Source organism: Eublepharis macularius, chromosome 11 (assembly GCF_028583425.1).
Source record: "Eublepharis macularius isolate TG4126 chromosome 11, MPM_Emac_v1.0, whole genome shotgun sequence".
Classification (NCBI taxonomy): Eukaryota; Metazoa; Chordata; class Lepidosauria; order Squamata; family Eublepharidae; genus Eublepharis; species Eublepharis macularius.
This window is the reverse complement of record NC_072800.1, coordinates 57,417,353-57,432,832: the sequence shown is the minus strand read 5'-3', so window position 1 is coordinate 57,432,832 and position 15,480 is coordinate 57,417,353. Positions and strand designations below refer to the sequence as shown.

Sequence of the window (15,480 nt, the reverse complement as noted above, 5' to 3'; positions counted from 1 at the left end):
TGGAGGAGGTTACTTGGAAAACTTCATAGTTCATTCCTTTAATAAATCAGGGGGAGGGGCCTGTGGCTCAGTGGTAGAGCATCTGCTTCGCAGGCAGAAGACCCCAGGTTCAATAGTTGGCATCTCCAGGTAAAAGTACCAGGTAGTAAGTGATTTGAAAGACCTCTGCCAAAGAAGCTGGAGAGCTGCTGCCAGTCAGAGTAGACAATACTGTCCCTTGATGGACCGAGAGTCTGGTTCAGTATAAGGCAGCTTCAATTAAGTTCTGTTAAGTCTCTTTTTTAGTTTTTCTTTGCTTAAACTATATTTAAATATGGTTATCTAAAGATTTTAAATTTTATGATCGATTTATCCTGTAATTTATATAACTCTGTAATTCAAATAAAATATTTGGGCAGTCGTTTTTTTTAAAAACTACAGCTGGAGCATGTATACTTGAGACATCAGTAATTTCTCAATTGTCTACCTCAATTTCTGTTCAAAACACTAGTCTCAAAGCAGAATAATAGTTCTAACAGTGTGACTGAGGCCCTTCAGAGTGTGAAGAAAATGGTAGGACTGCTTACCCTTACATGCTCTTCTTTATTAAGTCTTACGGAACTTGAATGCTTCTAAGATTTCAAGTGTAGGAAAGTCAGCTGGGCCAGCCCAGCCCTGCCCTAGTCTCTTCAAATACTCAGAAGGGAAGCAATTTTATTTTAACACAGAGAAATTAAGAACACCCCAACACTAAGTCTTCAATACTATCCTAATTTATCTACTTGTTTTAGCTGAATTATATACATTGCCAATATCTTCTTATCTCTTTTGCCTATTTTAACAGGTCATTAATATTCTTTTCCAGAGTAGGGATAAAAGCACTCAGGACACACTGTGTCTATGATTTACAATATGGATCTCCAGCCTCACCTACTAAGCAGATAGATTCATTCTTTTTGGCTGATTTTCCTCTGATCTCCCTACAATGACATTTCCTGGATCACAGAACAAAGCATGTAAAGCTCTTTGTGTACAGTGGAAAGAGACACATTTTCATTATTGCATTAGTACAAGCCTAGCAGCGGTGAACTAAAGGGTTAGGAGTGTTATTTTCTGGGTATTCACATCTGACAGCTGTCTTTGAAATTCACAAAATAAGCATGCCACTGATACTGTATGAGACTCCACTCGCATTTTGATGACTATGATTACAGTTTTGATTTCTACATAAAGGCTTTCTGTAGTCCTTCCAGGTGCTTGGAAGTTGAGCAAAGTAGAATGAAGCACGTCTTAACCATAGTTTGCTTTCATCTTCACAATGCTTTGTGTTTCAGAGGAAGACACAGCAGCGTTTATAAGGGTAGGAATGGTAGAGGCAAGATAGCCTATGACTGACAGAGCCAGTTTCAAAAATGAAGCTGTAGTTTAGAGAACCACTATGATGTTTTGCATGTAATATATTTAATTTGGATTTTATTTTTGCTTGTTAATGCAGGATTTTTAAAATATTTGTTACTGTAGGTTTAAATGCAGATCTCTGAGGAAAGGAGGTGGGGGGCTGGATGGGTGAACGGAGTATGCTCTGATTGGCTGGTTACTGTATGGGGGGAGGGGAGTTTTTAGTCAGTGTGCTGAGGAAAAGTGTTCATTCTGGCTAAGTTAGACCAACTGTGTGGAAACCTGAAAGGGGTCTCATTCCATGTATCTGTGTGGAAGCCTGACAACTTAATTCTGGCTAAGTCGGGTAATCTGTGTGTATGCCCGGGTCAGTCTGTGTATTCCTGAAAGATTATCTTGTCTAAGTCAGGCAAACTGTGTGGAAAGGACTGAGTGACTATATGTCTGTGTGGATAAAAGTTTATTCTGTTAGTGAAGATCTGTGTGGAAAATTAGTCTTGTGTGACTGAGTCTGTGAATATATCTTCAAGAAGATATACTTATTTTTGAAACCATCAAGCTTAAAAACAATTCTGAAACCAATACGCTTATCAAAACTTTGCTACCATCATGCTTATGTACTTACAAATAAATTCTACTTTTAAGTGGGAAAAGATCTTTTTTTAACCGCACAACCAACCCCATATGCTAACCATTCTGTTAAACTACAATCTATAACAAAGCCTTCCTCCTGTAGTACCAGTTAAGCAGAAGAGATCTAAGGCTAAAGCCTTTGGCGGGAGCAAAAACCTTTTGGGAAGGTAGCAATATACAGGTCACACAAACACAAAAGGGAAGGTGTTCTTGAGGTAACAGCTTGGGTAAAGTACGTGGAATTAAAAAGTGTGTTGGCTGTGACCACAGCCGTCCTGAGGTACAAGTTTAAGGTAAGGTAATGTAAAGAGGAGCTGAACTGAAAGTTCAAAGACAAAAGTTATTTAAAAAACAGCAAATCATTACATACACCGACTCATATATTGCTTGAAGTTAACTTTGCTGCTGTGTGGCTTCAGAAATTCCGTATCAGTTCATAAAATTATTCACTTTATTCAGTACAGTATTTAGCAATAGCATACCCTCAGTGATTTCACAGAAAGGCAAACCATAGAGACTTGAATGCAGGTAGGCAGAGGAATGCAGGGAGCCCGGAACAGAAATTGGGCAGTCACACCGCAAAAAAATGTATTTCCCAAGCAGACAAAATTTTTTCAAGATTTTCCTGTTCACATAAAAGCTTGCTGGATCAGACCCATGTCCAATCTAATCCTGCATCCAGCTTCCCACAGAAGTCAACCAAATGCCCCTGGAAATCACACAAAACCAGTACAAAAATCCTTCAGTTATTGTCAGCACCACCTGCTACTGAATTATACTGCCTTTGAACATGGTGCCCCCATATAGCGACCTAAACTAGTGGCCATTGCTTAATCCTGGGATAGTACTTTGGATCAAATTACAGAGTCTGTTCAAAGCAGCTAAATGTACAGAGCTCAAGCAGCGGAAAAGAGGAAGTGATGTTACAAGAAAAGACGTTGTAAAACAAGAACCAAAGCGTAATCAATCCATTCAGAGGGGTGAGAAGCATTTTCAACTGTGGTAAAATGGATTTATGTTAATCCTGTTTATTTATTTACATTATTTATAGTCCACTTTTATTGCTGAGACTCAAGCTGGACTACACAAGTCAATACAATCAATGGCTGGAACATTCAATAAACAATGCAACAGGATACGCAAATCTGCAGAAATTTAAAAAGTAGCAGAAATACAATATACAGCTGAAACAGATCATAAGCAATTAATCCTGACATATTAAATAACGCTGAAATTAACCAGTAGGGACATACTTAATGCAACCGACAGTACAGAGTAGTATGATCTCAACATACCTCTTTGTTCCATTTCCTTACAATACAGTCCTCCTACCTGTATAAAAAAGGCTCTCCTGAATAATTCACTTGTGCAGATTGTGGAAAATCAGGAGAGCGGGAGCCCACATAACCTTTTCTGGCAGGCCATTCCATAAGGTGGAGACCTCAACAGAGAATGCTTGTGCACAGGCAGTTGATTTTGCCCATCCTAATCAGAATAAGGAAAGCTGCCATGGCAGAATGTAAGGACAGAGAAGGTCCCAAAGATATGAGGGACCAAGGCCATGAAAGACTTTGTATGTGACACTCAAAATGTTGAACTGAGTCCAGTAACTGATGGGTAGCCAGTGGAGTGACTGCAGAATGCTGTATTATGTGCTGTTGAGTCCCTTCTGACTTATGGCAACTCTCTGAATGAAAGACCTCCAAAACAACCTATCATTAACAGCCTTGCTCAGATCTTGCAAATTGAAGGTCATGACTTCCTTTATTGAGGCAAGCCATTTCATTTTGGGTCTTCCTTTTTTCTACTGCTTTCCACTTCTCCTAGCTAGAGGTGTGCACTTCGAATTTCCGATTTGAGAAGATTTGGGATTTCCAATTGGGCCCAGAATTGCTGAGCTGATTTGGGAATCCAAGAAAATTCCTTACTCCACAAGGTATTGTGCCTGTGGCTTGAGGGATATAGAAAGTACTGAACATGTTCTCCTGTACTGCTTATTGTATTGTGATATTCACGCCGTTTATCTAGAACCTTTGCTTCAAAACCATGAAGGTCAATCGGATGACAGTAAGACATACCTTTTACTGTCCACACATAACCATGGGATCATTGAGTCTGTGGCTAAATTTCTTTGTTGTGCATCGAAGAGGAGAGGAATGTTTTTTTTTTTTTTGAAAAATTTTTATTGGGTTAGAATCCATTATTTCCACATTTACATTCAATTTTCCCCAATTTTTTCATCTCTAACCCCCTCCCTTTCCCCCCCCCTTTTTGTTGACTTCCAACAGCTTTCCAACCCTTTGTCCCCTTTCCCTTACTTTTATTAGCTTGAGGAGAGGAATGTTTTAAGTGATGAGGCAAGGGATTTTTTTTTTGTCTCCTTGCAGACTGTGCATATGTATGTCCTGTTATGCCAATAACGGTATTTGATTCGATGTGAAATACAGATTTGGGAATCCCGAAGCAAAGCTTGTTGAAGCTATTCATATTGCTTCGGGAAGCTTCAGGCAAAGAGCAACACTTTTTTTGCCGCTTGCAAGTGGCAAAAAAAGTTTTGCTTTCAAACTTGCGAAGCAAGAAAAGTGTTGCTGCTTTCAAACGCCAGCAGCTTTTTTCAGCAGATGGGGGATCCCCCTCCCATCAGCTGTAAAGCTGCAGGGTTTTGAAAGCAACACTTTTCTTGCCATTTGCAAACAGCCAAGAAAAGTGCTGCTTTGAGCTTCAGTATGCTTTGTAAAGATTCCCGAATCCTTACAAAGCATACTAAAGCATTTAAACATCTGAATCCCAAAGCAGCTTGCTGCTTCGGGATTCGGGTTTTCCTGAATTGTTTTCCCACTTAGGGCAAATGTGTGCTATTCCTAGCATCATTGACTTTTGCAGTGAGTATTGTCTTCTCATGATATAACCAAACTATGATATCCTCAGTTTTATCGTTTTAGCTTCTAGAGAGAATTTTGGCTTTATTTTATCTAGAACTCACTTATTTGCCTTTTTAGCCATTCATGGTATCCATAAAACTCTCCTCCAGCACATTTCAAATGAATCAATTTTCTTTCTGTCAGCTTTCTTCATTACCGAACATTCACATCCATACATAGTAAAGGGGAATAACACAGTGTGGATTATCTTGATCCCCAGTGATACATCCACATCCTTAAGGATCCTTAAGGTACTGGAGTAGTCAGCAGTGGGGAATAATCTTTCATTAGCCTTGTTATGTAGTGGATTTAGGAAAGGTACATCTGTTATGGCTACATATAAATTCAAACTATTTTTCATAATTAGGCAGGAAGCATTCTGCACCTTTCCTAAATCAACTAAATGACAAGGCTAATGAAAGATTATTTCCCACTGACTACTCCAGTGCCATAGTCACTGATCAATTAACAGCTTTCACTTGTAGAACACCTAATACTGTATGTTTTCAGCATTCCCTTCTTACTATTCAGAGTCACTTTTCAAGCAGCTGCTTCTGTGCAGCTTTCTTAATTTTTCAGCCTTCCTCCCTGACCCTGTAATGTTCAAGATGCAAGTACACTCCATTCACATTTATCTGTTATTTTAACCCAGCAGTCTTTAAGCTTTTCAGACTTGAGATGCATTGAGTGGTAGACACAAGAGGGTTATATGACAGGGAGTATAGTAGCTTTACTCTCTATTAAATCAAACTAGAAGCATATCCTTCTTTTAAAAAAGGATTTCAATAGGGCATTGCAACCCAATGAGAGTCTATTCTGCCAGAGGCAGAGGTTTTTCAGAGGATTTGGAAGGTCAAAGGAACCCAGAGTCTGGCACAATAAACAGGCTTTTAAATTGTGAAAAACAGGCAATCCACATAACAGCAATGCCTTAAAAGAGGGGGGAAACAAAACATCAATCCCTTAGGTTCTGCTAGGGGTGGGGTCCATACAGCAGACAGCACACCCCTCAGCACCTCAAGATCTCCAGCGCAGGCTCTTCCTCCTGCTCTTTTATACTGGGCCTCTGCTTATCAGGCACAGCTTTGTAGGACCAGGAACACCAGGCAATCTGTTAAGTCATGCAGGCCTAAAGCTACTGGCTGCACCTGGCAGTTCCCTTAACCCTTCATTGGATGGTTACAGGAGCAGGTAATCTTGCAGCTACTTGCAGCTATGGAAACTAGATACCAACATGCTGGTAGTCAGAATACAGATCACCTGACAACACCTTCTTGGGTGTTCTTCTGCATTTGCACTACAGGTTTCCAAGCCATGGGGTTGAATGTTATCTAAGAACTGAAGAGGTTTTCAAGGAGAATTTGGAATAGATAATAGGAGAGCCATATGGGGATCTCATATGCGCTGTTTTATGCCACAAAATGCTTTCTATAGGATGCATTTAAGAATAAGAACAAGTGAAACAAAAATAAACGCCTGTATTTTTGGAAGTTTTTTGAGAAGTCTTGGTTTTCACATATAATTCACATAAGCAGTTGTAGCTAAATTGTACATTGCATCAGCAATAACATCTAATTTAGGCAACTGTCCATGCCAGAAAGTTCTTATTTCACAAATGACATTAAGATTTCAAGCTTCAGAATCTTATTAAGCTCAACAAGCTTTTTCCAAAACATGATTAAAGAGCCATGTGCAACAAAATTCAGTATTTCCTGAATGATTAAGCATATGAGTTGTGCGAACAGCTTCTGGAAGACCTAAAGACCTTCATTTTGTGCAGCTTGTAAATGGAGTAAGTTTGTTCTTCAGTAGTCTGGGCCTTCTTTTTTCAGCTTACTGTAGTCCACATTAACTGCATAGAACTAGAGAAAGGAAAGATGTTAAGACAGAAATCATGCTAGTATAAAGGTTACATCAGGTTTTTGTGAAGATGTACCATTTCATACTGCCTTGCAAAGTCACTGCCTGCAGTTATAGATTCATCACTGTGGGCCTACTGCAAAATCCTGCTTTATTTCCATTTATTTCTAAAGCTTCAATTCTTCTTTAAGTTTGAAAACTGTGTATTATTATGCAGTGAAAGGGCCTTTTGTGAAAGCACTCTCCCTTTAAATTGTCCAATTTCTATGATTTAGACAATGTGCCTCTGTTGGCCCACAGTGGGAAATGGCGAGGACAGCAGCTGCCACCATACAAGCCAGATGGATGCAGGGGGTGGGGCTGTATAATCATCTCAGCCCCATACAAGTCGTAGTGCAAACTGTAACGACCATTCCTCCCCCTCCGCCCCCCCCCGGTGTACTATCGGCAGGGGTAGGTTATATTAATTGCCATCTGGGGGCTGTTTTATGAAAATGTGGTTTTATTGTGATTTTAAAATGTAATTTTTACTTGCTGTAACCTGCTCTGAGCCCGCTTTTGGGGAGGGAGGGCTAAAAGCCTAAATAATAAATAAATAATAAAGCAACACTGCAAGTGGGCAGGTGAAGTTGCCACTGCCGCCATCAGTCCCCCCAGCCTGGTGGAAAGAAGGCCGGAGAAGTGGGCAGGCAGGCAGACTGAAGAGAGGGAGACAGTTGGGTGTGCACAGCAATGGGGGTTGGTGAGCAAGATTCTACCTCAAATTTCTCACTAGTTCCTAGAAGGCGGGGGATTCCAAAGATGGATGGGTGAACAAGCTGGGGTGGGGGTGGCGTTCCTGTCCCCCCGTGAATCTCATGGGTTCCTGCTTGTATATTATATTCCTAATACGTCTGAATGCTAAAAAGCACTGGTGTGATTCAGTACAGCAGCGTTTGAACACTAATGCGAACAGCACAATACCAAATGCTAGAAACATTCACCACATGTTCCAGCAGTTGTACAATTTCATGGGGTACAGATACCATCATAGTTCTGCAAAATTCAAGCCATCTAAAAGCAAAATCCATTCCATATCTTTGCATTTCTTTATAAGAAATGTACTACAATGTCAGTAAAGTTAATGTACTGTGTTAATGGCCCTGTTCTCCAGAGTGCAGAAAAATGTGTATCTATGCTAAGATACTTTGAGGCAGAATCAGAAGAATTAAAGAAATTGTAGCTAATTAATTGTATAAAGTTTTAACCAATTGTATTAGCATACAACTGCACATAAAAGCTTTGAAGAAATGCACACTAAATTGAGATGATGCATGACTGTGTCATGGCAGGCATGTTCTCAGAAGAGACAATCCCTTCCGCCTCACACAAGAAAGCCTTTTCTAAGAGCCAAGCTACAAGTGACACCTGACACAGGTTGGACACTTGTCAGCTTCCCTCAAGTTTTGATGGGAAATGTAGGCATCCTGGTCTGACCCCTTGTCTCTCCATTTAATTAAAGTTTACAGACACCCCCCCACACACACACACACAGCGGAGGGGAAGGGGGGTGCCCGGCTGCACTCCCCTCCCGACTGCATGTTCTCCCTCCCATAGACTGCCACTCTGTAAACTTCTGTAAGCTGCAAGACCAGGATGCTTACATTTCCCATCAAAATTTGAGGGAAGCTGAGAAGTGTCCAACTTGTGTCAGGCGTCACTTGTAGCTTGGCTCTAAGAGTGCCCACTAACTATAGTTTGTATCAGTACTTTTTAAAGTGTGCCAAGTTTTAACATCGTGAGTTGCCTAATTAACTGGGCTACCTTTGTAATCAACTAAACACTGTGGCCCTATTAAAAGTGCATAATAACATTACCTCACTGTTTCAGTATCTGAAAATAGTTAAGTTCTACAGATATTGGAATAATGTTTTCAATTGTGTGATTTCATATATCTGCCAAGAAAATGTTACTAAAACATTTGAAGCTGTTTTAAATCAAGTATACATCTTTATTCTTTCCACAAGCCTTTACAGTCCCTTTTAGAAACACAGCTGGATGGCATCTTTTATACAAAACCAAATAAGGGAGAAAGAACATTCTTCTTTCTTCTGCAGCGAAGCTAAGATTGCCCTAACTAATAAGCTGTTACACAAGGGCAACCAGTTTACACTGAATCTGCTTGCAAGACATTTTAGTGTGACTGCAAATGATCCTCTTAGACAATAAATAACACAAGAAAACATTTTCAGACTAAAGAAACAAGCCCAGTAGATAGAAACTTCACACGGAGTTTTTAATTTAATTTTAGTATTCTTCTGGGTCTTACTATAACTAATTATTAGTTTATATTTGCTTCACACTAAATACATTTCAATTGTTTTTGCTTCTCTTTCAAGTAACATTACAGCTGACCCAAACTACGTTAATTCACAAACTGAAAAATCACTAACAGACCAGAATCAGCTTGGCTAGAAATACTTACAGTTCAACATGCTGCCAAAGAGATATCTGATGTTGCTAATTTGACTAATACATTTTGCCATCTGAGGGTTCTGCCTTCTAAATTTTTAAACTAGTTCTAATACCAGATGAAATGGAAGAAAATCATGCCAGTTATATACCAAAGCATGACATCTGCTATTTACTGCTTTGTTTCCAAAAGTGCTTTTTGTAACCCAGATCCCATCAGCAAGGCTTAACCACTTGTAATCTAATCTGAAGTAATGTCTGGAAACTGGCCAAAATAATGAGCATTAACAGGCTGAAGCTAAAGTCAGACACAACAGAAGGGATGTTAATAGAAAATCTACTGCTCTAGGAACCAAACGTTCTATCAAAGATGAAACCTGGGGATATTCCAGAAAAGGCAAATGTAATGGCACCTTCTAATATAATGGCAATATAACAGCAACATTGGGGGAAAGGGATTAAAACCTTGCCACTGTCATCAATGCACCTGTATCCTCTAGTACTGACTATCAAAATGAATTCGGCACATAGAAGATATACTACTGGTATATACTTTTTCTTATGGACACTGATCTTTTTCTTATGGACACTGAAGTAGGGGGTTTGGAGGCATCAAGGAACAGAAAAGGCAAGGAGCCTCTCTGTATATATTGTACTTACAGAAGCAGGAGCCCTTCCAGCAGCTCTCTGTAACAGACTTATTCAAGAACAGCGAAGCATAAAATGGGGAGCAGCAGTAAGCTACATTGCTACAATCGTTCCATAGGAAGAAAAAGTACTTTTGTTTTCTAGTATAACTATTTCCTTTCAAACCAGGGGGGCCATAGGTCTATAAGGCAACCAGTTACAAGCTCTGATAGATACTTTGCATCATACCTTGTACTGGTCATTGGGTCCCAACTTGTTCCAAGGTTCTGGGTTATTCTTCTTGTCCCAACTGCATAGAAAAATATGACAAAGTACAGTTACCACTACATGCTCATAAAGAAAGACAGCACAATGTATGGCATAATTTTTAGTTGTACATGGCCATGAAGACTCTTGCTAACATAATAACTGTGTCCTGTCCACTACCACTTAAAAGCACAGAGCTCTCCTGTAACCCAGGCTGTTATGATGAATAGGCCATCTCAACAGCCACAGTTTAAGATACCATTTAACAGGAAAACAGTATTTTCACAGATATATTAAATTTTATGCTACTTAGTAGAAGATGGTGGCAGTTTTGACAAAATAAAGGGTAATGCTTGAAACTCAATCCGGGATACTCTGTAAGCAGTTTAACCTCTATACTTTCTTAACTGGTTATTTCATTTTAAACTGTACATATTTTAGAAAAACTTAATTATTAGTTAGTTAAGCTATTCTTTACTATACACAAAACATAACTTTTTTACAACTCAAGTACTGCCACAATGAGAATGCTAACCAGTAAATTTTATGCTATAGCAGGCCACCTTCGTCTACATAATTAAATAGGAACACTACTTAAAAATCATATTTACCAGACATCAGGATTGAAAAATGCCAGACGCATGGTGTACAGGGCAGCACCAGCCCCTCCAGCTCCAATAAACAAGAAGAGAGGGATCAACTGTAAGAAATAAAAAGTTGTGATGTTAAAAAGCACACCTGAAAGTTATTGTTTAGCTGTCAGTCTGGAACCATATAATAATACATAATAAGTAATCACATAGGAATTGAATAAATGGAAGCATATGGAAGAATATGGAAAACCTTTAAATAGAAAAGGAAGAGCAGCAAAAAATGCAGCTACTGTGCTAGCCAAAAATATGCTAAACCTTCCAGCAATCTCAAAGAAGACAGAAGACTCATAGGTAAGAGAAATTAGTCCTGCAGGATTCAGAAGGGTTTCCACACCATTGTTTTCTACAGGAGGCCTTCCTAATCTGTTGGGATAGCAATTTTTGAGATGCCAGACCCTCTAGAGGTAAGGCACCTCACCTACATTTGCATTAAAACAAAGCTTCCGGCTAAAACGTTCAAAGAAATATAGCAATTGTAGTTTTGACTCTCCAACAAACCCCAGTTCATAAAATACTTTTGGAAACTGAGACCAGCCGCCTCAAACTAGTTTGTATTTGCAGCAGAAAAACATGAGGAGGGGTATTTAGACAAAGGCATGTGAGGGGAGCTTCCATAGAGCCCCAGATATGAGTCAGCCTCCATCTTCCACAGGTTTTAACTAAAGCATAGAGAGCCCTTAACACACCAGGCTAGCATCAACACCACCTGTTGTAGTGGCGTGAGAAAAATTAACACATTAAAAAAAAACACGTGCACTTAGGCAAATTCCAAACACATAATGATCTGCCACGTTTCCCCCTCAAATAAGGAAGATAAATGAAGACGGCAGAGGAAGGGAGAGTGGGAAATCACAAACAGTTAGCTTAGGGACTAACTCATTTTCAAGCCACTTCAGGGCTAGAGACTGAAAAGGTTAATCCATCTGCATACATAAGACCGCCCACTGCAGGGAATATAGTGAGTAAAGCAGCCTGCACAAAAATGCAGCCCTTCATCAGCCTCCTTCCTATTTGCCCCAATTAAAAGAGAAGAACTGGAAGCTGCTAGGGCTTCACTGCCACACAAGGAAGTTTTTTTAAAAAAAATTATTTCTCTAGAACTAAAAACGGGGAGGGGGTCGTCGGGAGTGGTACAAGAGGACCGGTGCCCGCTTCCGCCAGCCCCGCCAACACTTACGCTTGGGTGCTTTTTAGCCTGGCTCATCATGAGGCGGAACATGGTGGCAAAATAACCAGATACCCCCCCGCCAAACAATCTCCTCTTCTACCTCCGTCCGTTTCTGCTATTCTTGAGGGAAGCCCAATGTCACTTCAGGACCCCTCAAACCCTTCCAAGGAACTCATAGAGTTTGTCTAACACAGCGCCTGATTACGACTTTCCATTAAGAAAGCACTCACTGCCCTGACTCGTACTCTCAAACCAATGATATTGGTAGCCTAGAAGTGCATCGTGAGTTACTCGATCCCTAATTAGCCCTATAAGCCGCTGTTCCCCTTACTCCATGCTGAGAAAACAGGCACTAAGTTAGACACTCGCAAAGGACGCCCGCAACAGGGGATGGCACATGCTCGAGTGTAAATAGCAAACAATCAGAAGGGGGCGAGGCGGTGCTGGTTTCGCAGAGCCTTGGGATTGGTGGATTTGTTGCTATGGTGATGGTGGATGCCATCGGTAACGTGCATGAGATGGGCGTTTGCCGAGGAAGGTTGTGACTGGATGATGCTTGGCGTGTTGTTAATGTCACTCTTGAGTACTTCCAGACGGGTCGCAGTCTTATGTTAGTCTATAGCAGAAAAATAAACCAAGAGTCCAGCGGCATGTTACAAAGTAACACGATTCATCTCCATATAAGGTCCGACTCACGAAAGCATACGCTAGAATAATTTTTGTCTGGAAAGGGTCAGGGAACTCGTGTTTTAGTCTCCAGCACAGGAGGTGTGGTATCCCTGTTTCCATGACAAGGTTCACTACTAAGCGCTGAAGAACAAAACAGTGTTTTGTGACACTTTGATTTGAGTCTAGTGGCACCACAGAGACCAAGATTTTCAGGGTGTAAACATTTGAGGGGATGTACTAAAAGGAATGACAGGATTGCACATGGAAAATAAGGGGAGAGGCTTGAAGGACCATTGGAAATAATGGGAACCAGGAATGTCCATTTACTTACATGGGCTCCATTGAAACATATTACAGCAAAAAAAAAGTTGCACAAAAATGTGGAATGGATTATGAAGGAAGGTCTCTGGGCCCAAATAGACTATTCACGGACTGGAATGATAGGCCTTTGCGTGGAATGATGGCCCCTGGGCGTGACAGAAAGGCTCTGAGACTGGAATGACAGGCCCTTGAGTGGAATGAGCTCTGAGTCTGGAAAGGGGATGTTCTAAAAGGAATGGCTCACAAAAAGAACTCTGGCTCACAAAAGTTTCTGTCACAATAACAGTGCAATCCTAAGAAGAGTTACTCCAGTCTAGGCCCATTGAAATCAGATATTCAGGGTGTAAGCTTTCGAGAGTCAGAAATCCTTTCAGGTCTGAAGAAGGGAGCTCTGAGTCCGGAAAGGGGATGTACTAAAAGGAATGACAGGATTGCCCATTGAAAATAATGGGAGAGGCTTGAAGGCCTATTGGAAATAATGGGAATCAGGTAGGGTTGCCAGCCTCCAGGTAGTGGCTGGAGATCTCCTGGAATTACAACTGGTCTCCAGGCCACAGAGATCAGTTCACCTGGAGAAAATGGCTACTTTGGTGGGGGGGACTTCATGGAATTATGCCATGCCAAGGTCCTTTCCCTCCACAAACCCCACTTTCTCCAGTTTTCAACCCCCAGATCTCCAGGAATTTCCCTATTTGGAGCTGGCAATCCTAGAACCAAGAATGCCCATTTACTTACATGGGCCTCCTTGAAACACATTACAGCAAAACAAAAGTTACACAGAAAATGTGGAATGGATTTTGAAGGAAGGTCTCCGGGCCCAGATAGACTATTCAGGAACTGTAATGACAGGCCATTGAGTGGAATGATGGTTCCTGGGGGTGACAGAGGGGCTCTAAGACTGGAATGACAGGATCTTACTGGAAAGATGCCTCCTGGGTGTGACAGAAGGGCTCTGGGACTGAAATGACTGGACCCTGACTGGAATGACAGCCCCTGGGTGTGACAGAAGGGCTCAGAGACTGGAATGACAGGTCCCTGAATAGAATGACGGCCCCTGGGTGTGACAGGAGGGCTCTGGGACAGGAATGACAGACCACTAACTGGAATGACAGCCCCTGGGTGTGACAGAAGGGCTCTGGGATGGGAATGACAGGCCCTTGAGTGGAATGATGGCCCCTGGCTGTGAAAGAAGGGCTCTGGGACTGGAATGACAGGCTCGTGAGTGGAATGATGCCTCCTGGGTGTAACAGAAAGGCTTTGGGACTGGAATGACAGGCCCTTGAGTGGAATGACATCCCCTGGCTGTGACAGAAGGGATCTGGGACTGGAAAGAAAGGCTCTTGAGCAGAATGACGACCCCTTGGTGTGACAGAAAGAACCTGGGACTGGAATGACAGGCCCCTGACTGGAATGACAGCCCCAGAGTGAGACAGAAGGGCTCTGGGACTGGAATAACAGGCCCCTGAGTAGAATGACGGCCCCTGGGTGTGGCAGCAGAGTTCCGGGACTGGAATGATAGCGCCTTGAGTGGAATGACGGCCCCTGGGTATGACAGAAGGGCTTTAAGACTGGAATGACAGGCCCCTAACTGGAAGGATGGCCCCTGGGTGTATCAGAAGGGCTCTGGGACTGGAGTGACAGACCCTTGAGTAGAATGACAGCCCCTTGGTGTATAAAAAGTGCTCTGGGACTGGAATGACAGACTTCCAAGTGGAATGACGGCCCCTGGGTTTGACAGAAAGGCTCTGGGACAGGAATGACAGGCCCCTGAGTGTGACAGGAGGGTCTGGGACTAGAATGACAAGCCCGAGTGGAATGAAGGCCCCTGGGTGTGACAGACATTCTGGGACTGGAGTGACAGGCCCTGAAGTGGAATGACAGCCCAGGGGCTGTCATTCCTATTAGTGATCTGTCATTCCTGTCCCAGAGCCCTCCTGTCACACCCAGGGGCCGTCATTCTATTTAGGGACCTGTCATTCCAGTCTCTGAGCCCTTCTGTCACACCCAGGAGGCGTCTTTCCAGTAAGGTCCTGTCATTCCAGTCTTAGAGCCCCTCTGTCACCCCCAGGAACCATCATTCCACTCAGTGGCCTGTCATTACAGTTCCTGAATAGTCTATCTCGGCCCGGAGACCTTCCTTCAAAATCCATTCCACATTTTCTGTGTAACTTTTGTTTTGCTGTAATGTGTTTCAAGGAGGCCTACGTAAGATACATGACCGGCACATGCAGTTAGCAGGGAGTTCAACATGGTTGTGCAGTGGCAGCTTGACAAGTTGTTTGTAAGTGGATAACTTGAATTGCTGCTATATGCCAATAAAGGCTAACTTGACTTGACTTGACTTGACAAGTTGTTGCCTGAGGCTTCTGTCCCTTGCATCCCGTGAACTGGATCCAGAATATCTAATGCTCCTTCCCTCTTTGTTGCCCAGGTGTTTCAAAACAGTGCCAGCTCTGGGTTGGAAAATTCTTGGAGGTTTGGGGGTGGAGCCTGGGCAGGGCAGGGTTTGGAGAGGAAGTACCTCAGCAGGGCA

General features: G+C 42.0%; 1 protein-coding gene and 1 long non-coding RNA gene across 2 annotated transcripts; both read right to left on the bottom strand.

The window, feature by feature from the left end:
• Positions 1-3,022: 3,022 nt before the first annotated feature.
• Positions 3,023-4,200, bottom strand: LOC129337702 (uncharacterized). Its single transcript, XR_008597843.1, has 2 exons — positions 3,452-4,200; positions 3,023-3,418 (listed from the first exon to the last, which is right to left on the bottom strand). It is a non-coding gene; the product is annotated as an uncharacterized LOC129337702 (long non-coding RNA).
• Positions 4,201-6,389: 2,189 nt separating this feature from the next.
• On the bottom strand, positions 6,390-12,112 carry NDUFA4 (NDUFA4 mitochondrial complex associated). The gene is made up of 4 exons (XM_054992156.1): positions 11,967-12,112; positions 10,748-10,836; positions 10,119-10,179; positions 6,390-6,793 (listed from the first exon to the last, which is right to left on the bottom strand). Exons 1-4 carry the CDS (start codon positions 12,006-12,008, stop codon positions 6,737-6,739), a joined length of 249 nt encoding a protein of 82 aa, XP_054848131.1. The 5' UTR covers positions 12,009-12,112; the 3' UTR covers positions 6,390-6,736.
• Between the last annotated feature and the right edge of the window lie 3,368 nt (positions 12,113-15,480).

Coding starts and splice junctions, on each gene's coding strand:
- NDUFA4 (XM_054992156.1), bottom strand. CDS start 12,008: ATGTTCCGCCTCATGATGAGCCAGGCTAAAAAGCACCCAAGC. Junction 10,180..10,747: donor TTTTTCAATCCTGATGTCTG/GTAAATATGATT, acceptor TTTTCTATGCAG/TTGGGACAAGAAGAATAACC. Junction 6,794..10,118: donor GACCCAATGACCAGTACAAG/GTATGATGCAAA, acceptor TCCTTTCTCTAG/TTCTATGCAGTTAATGTGGA.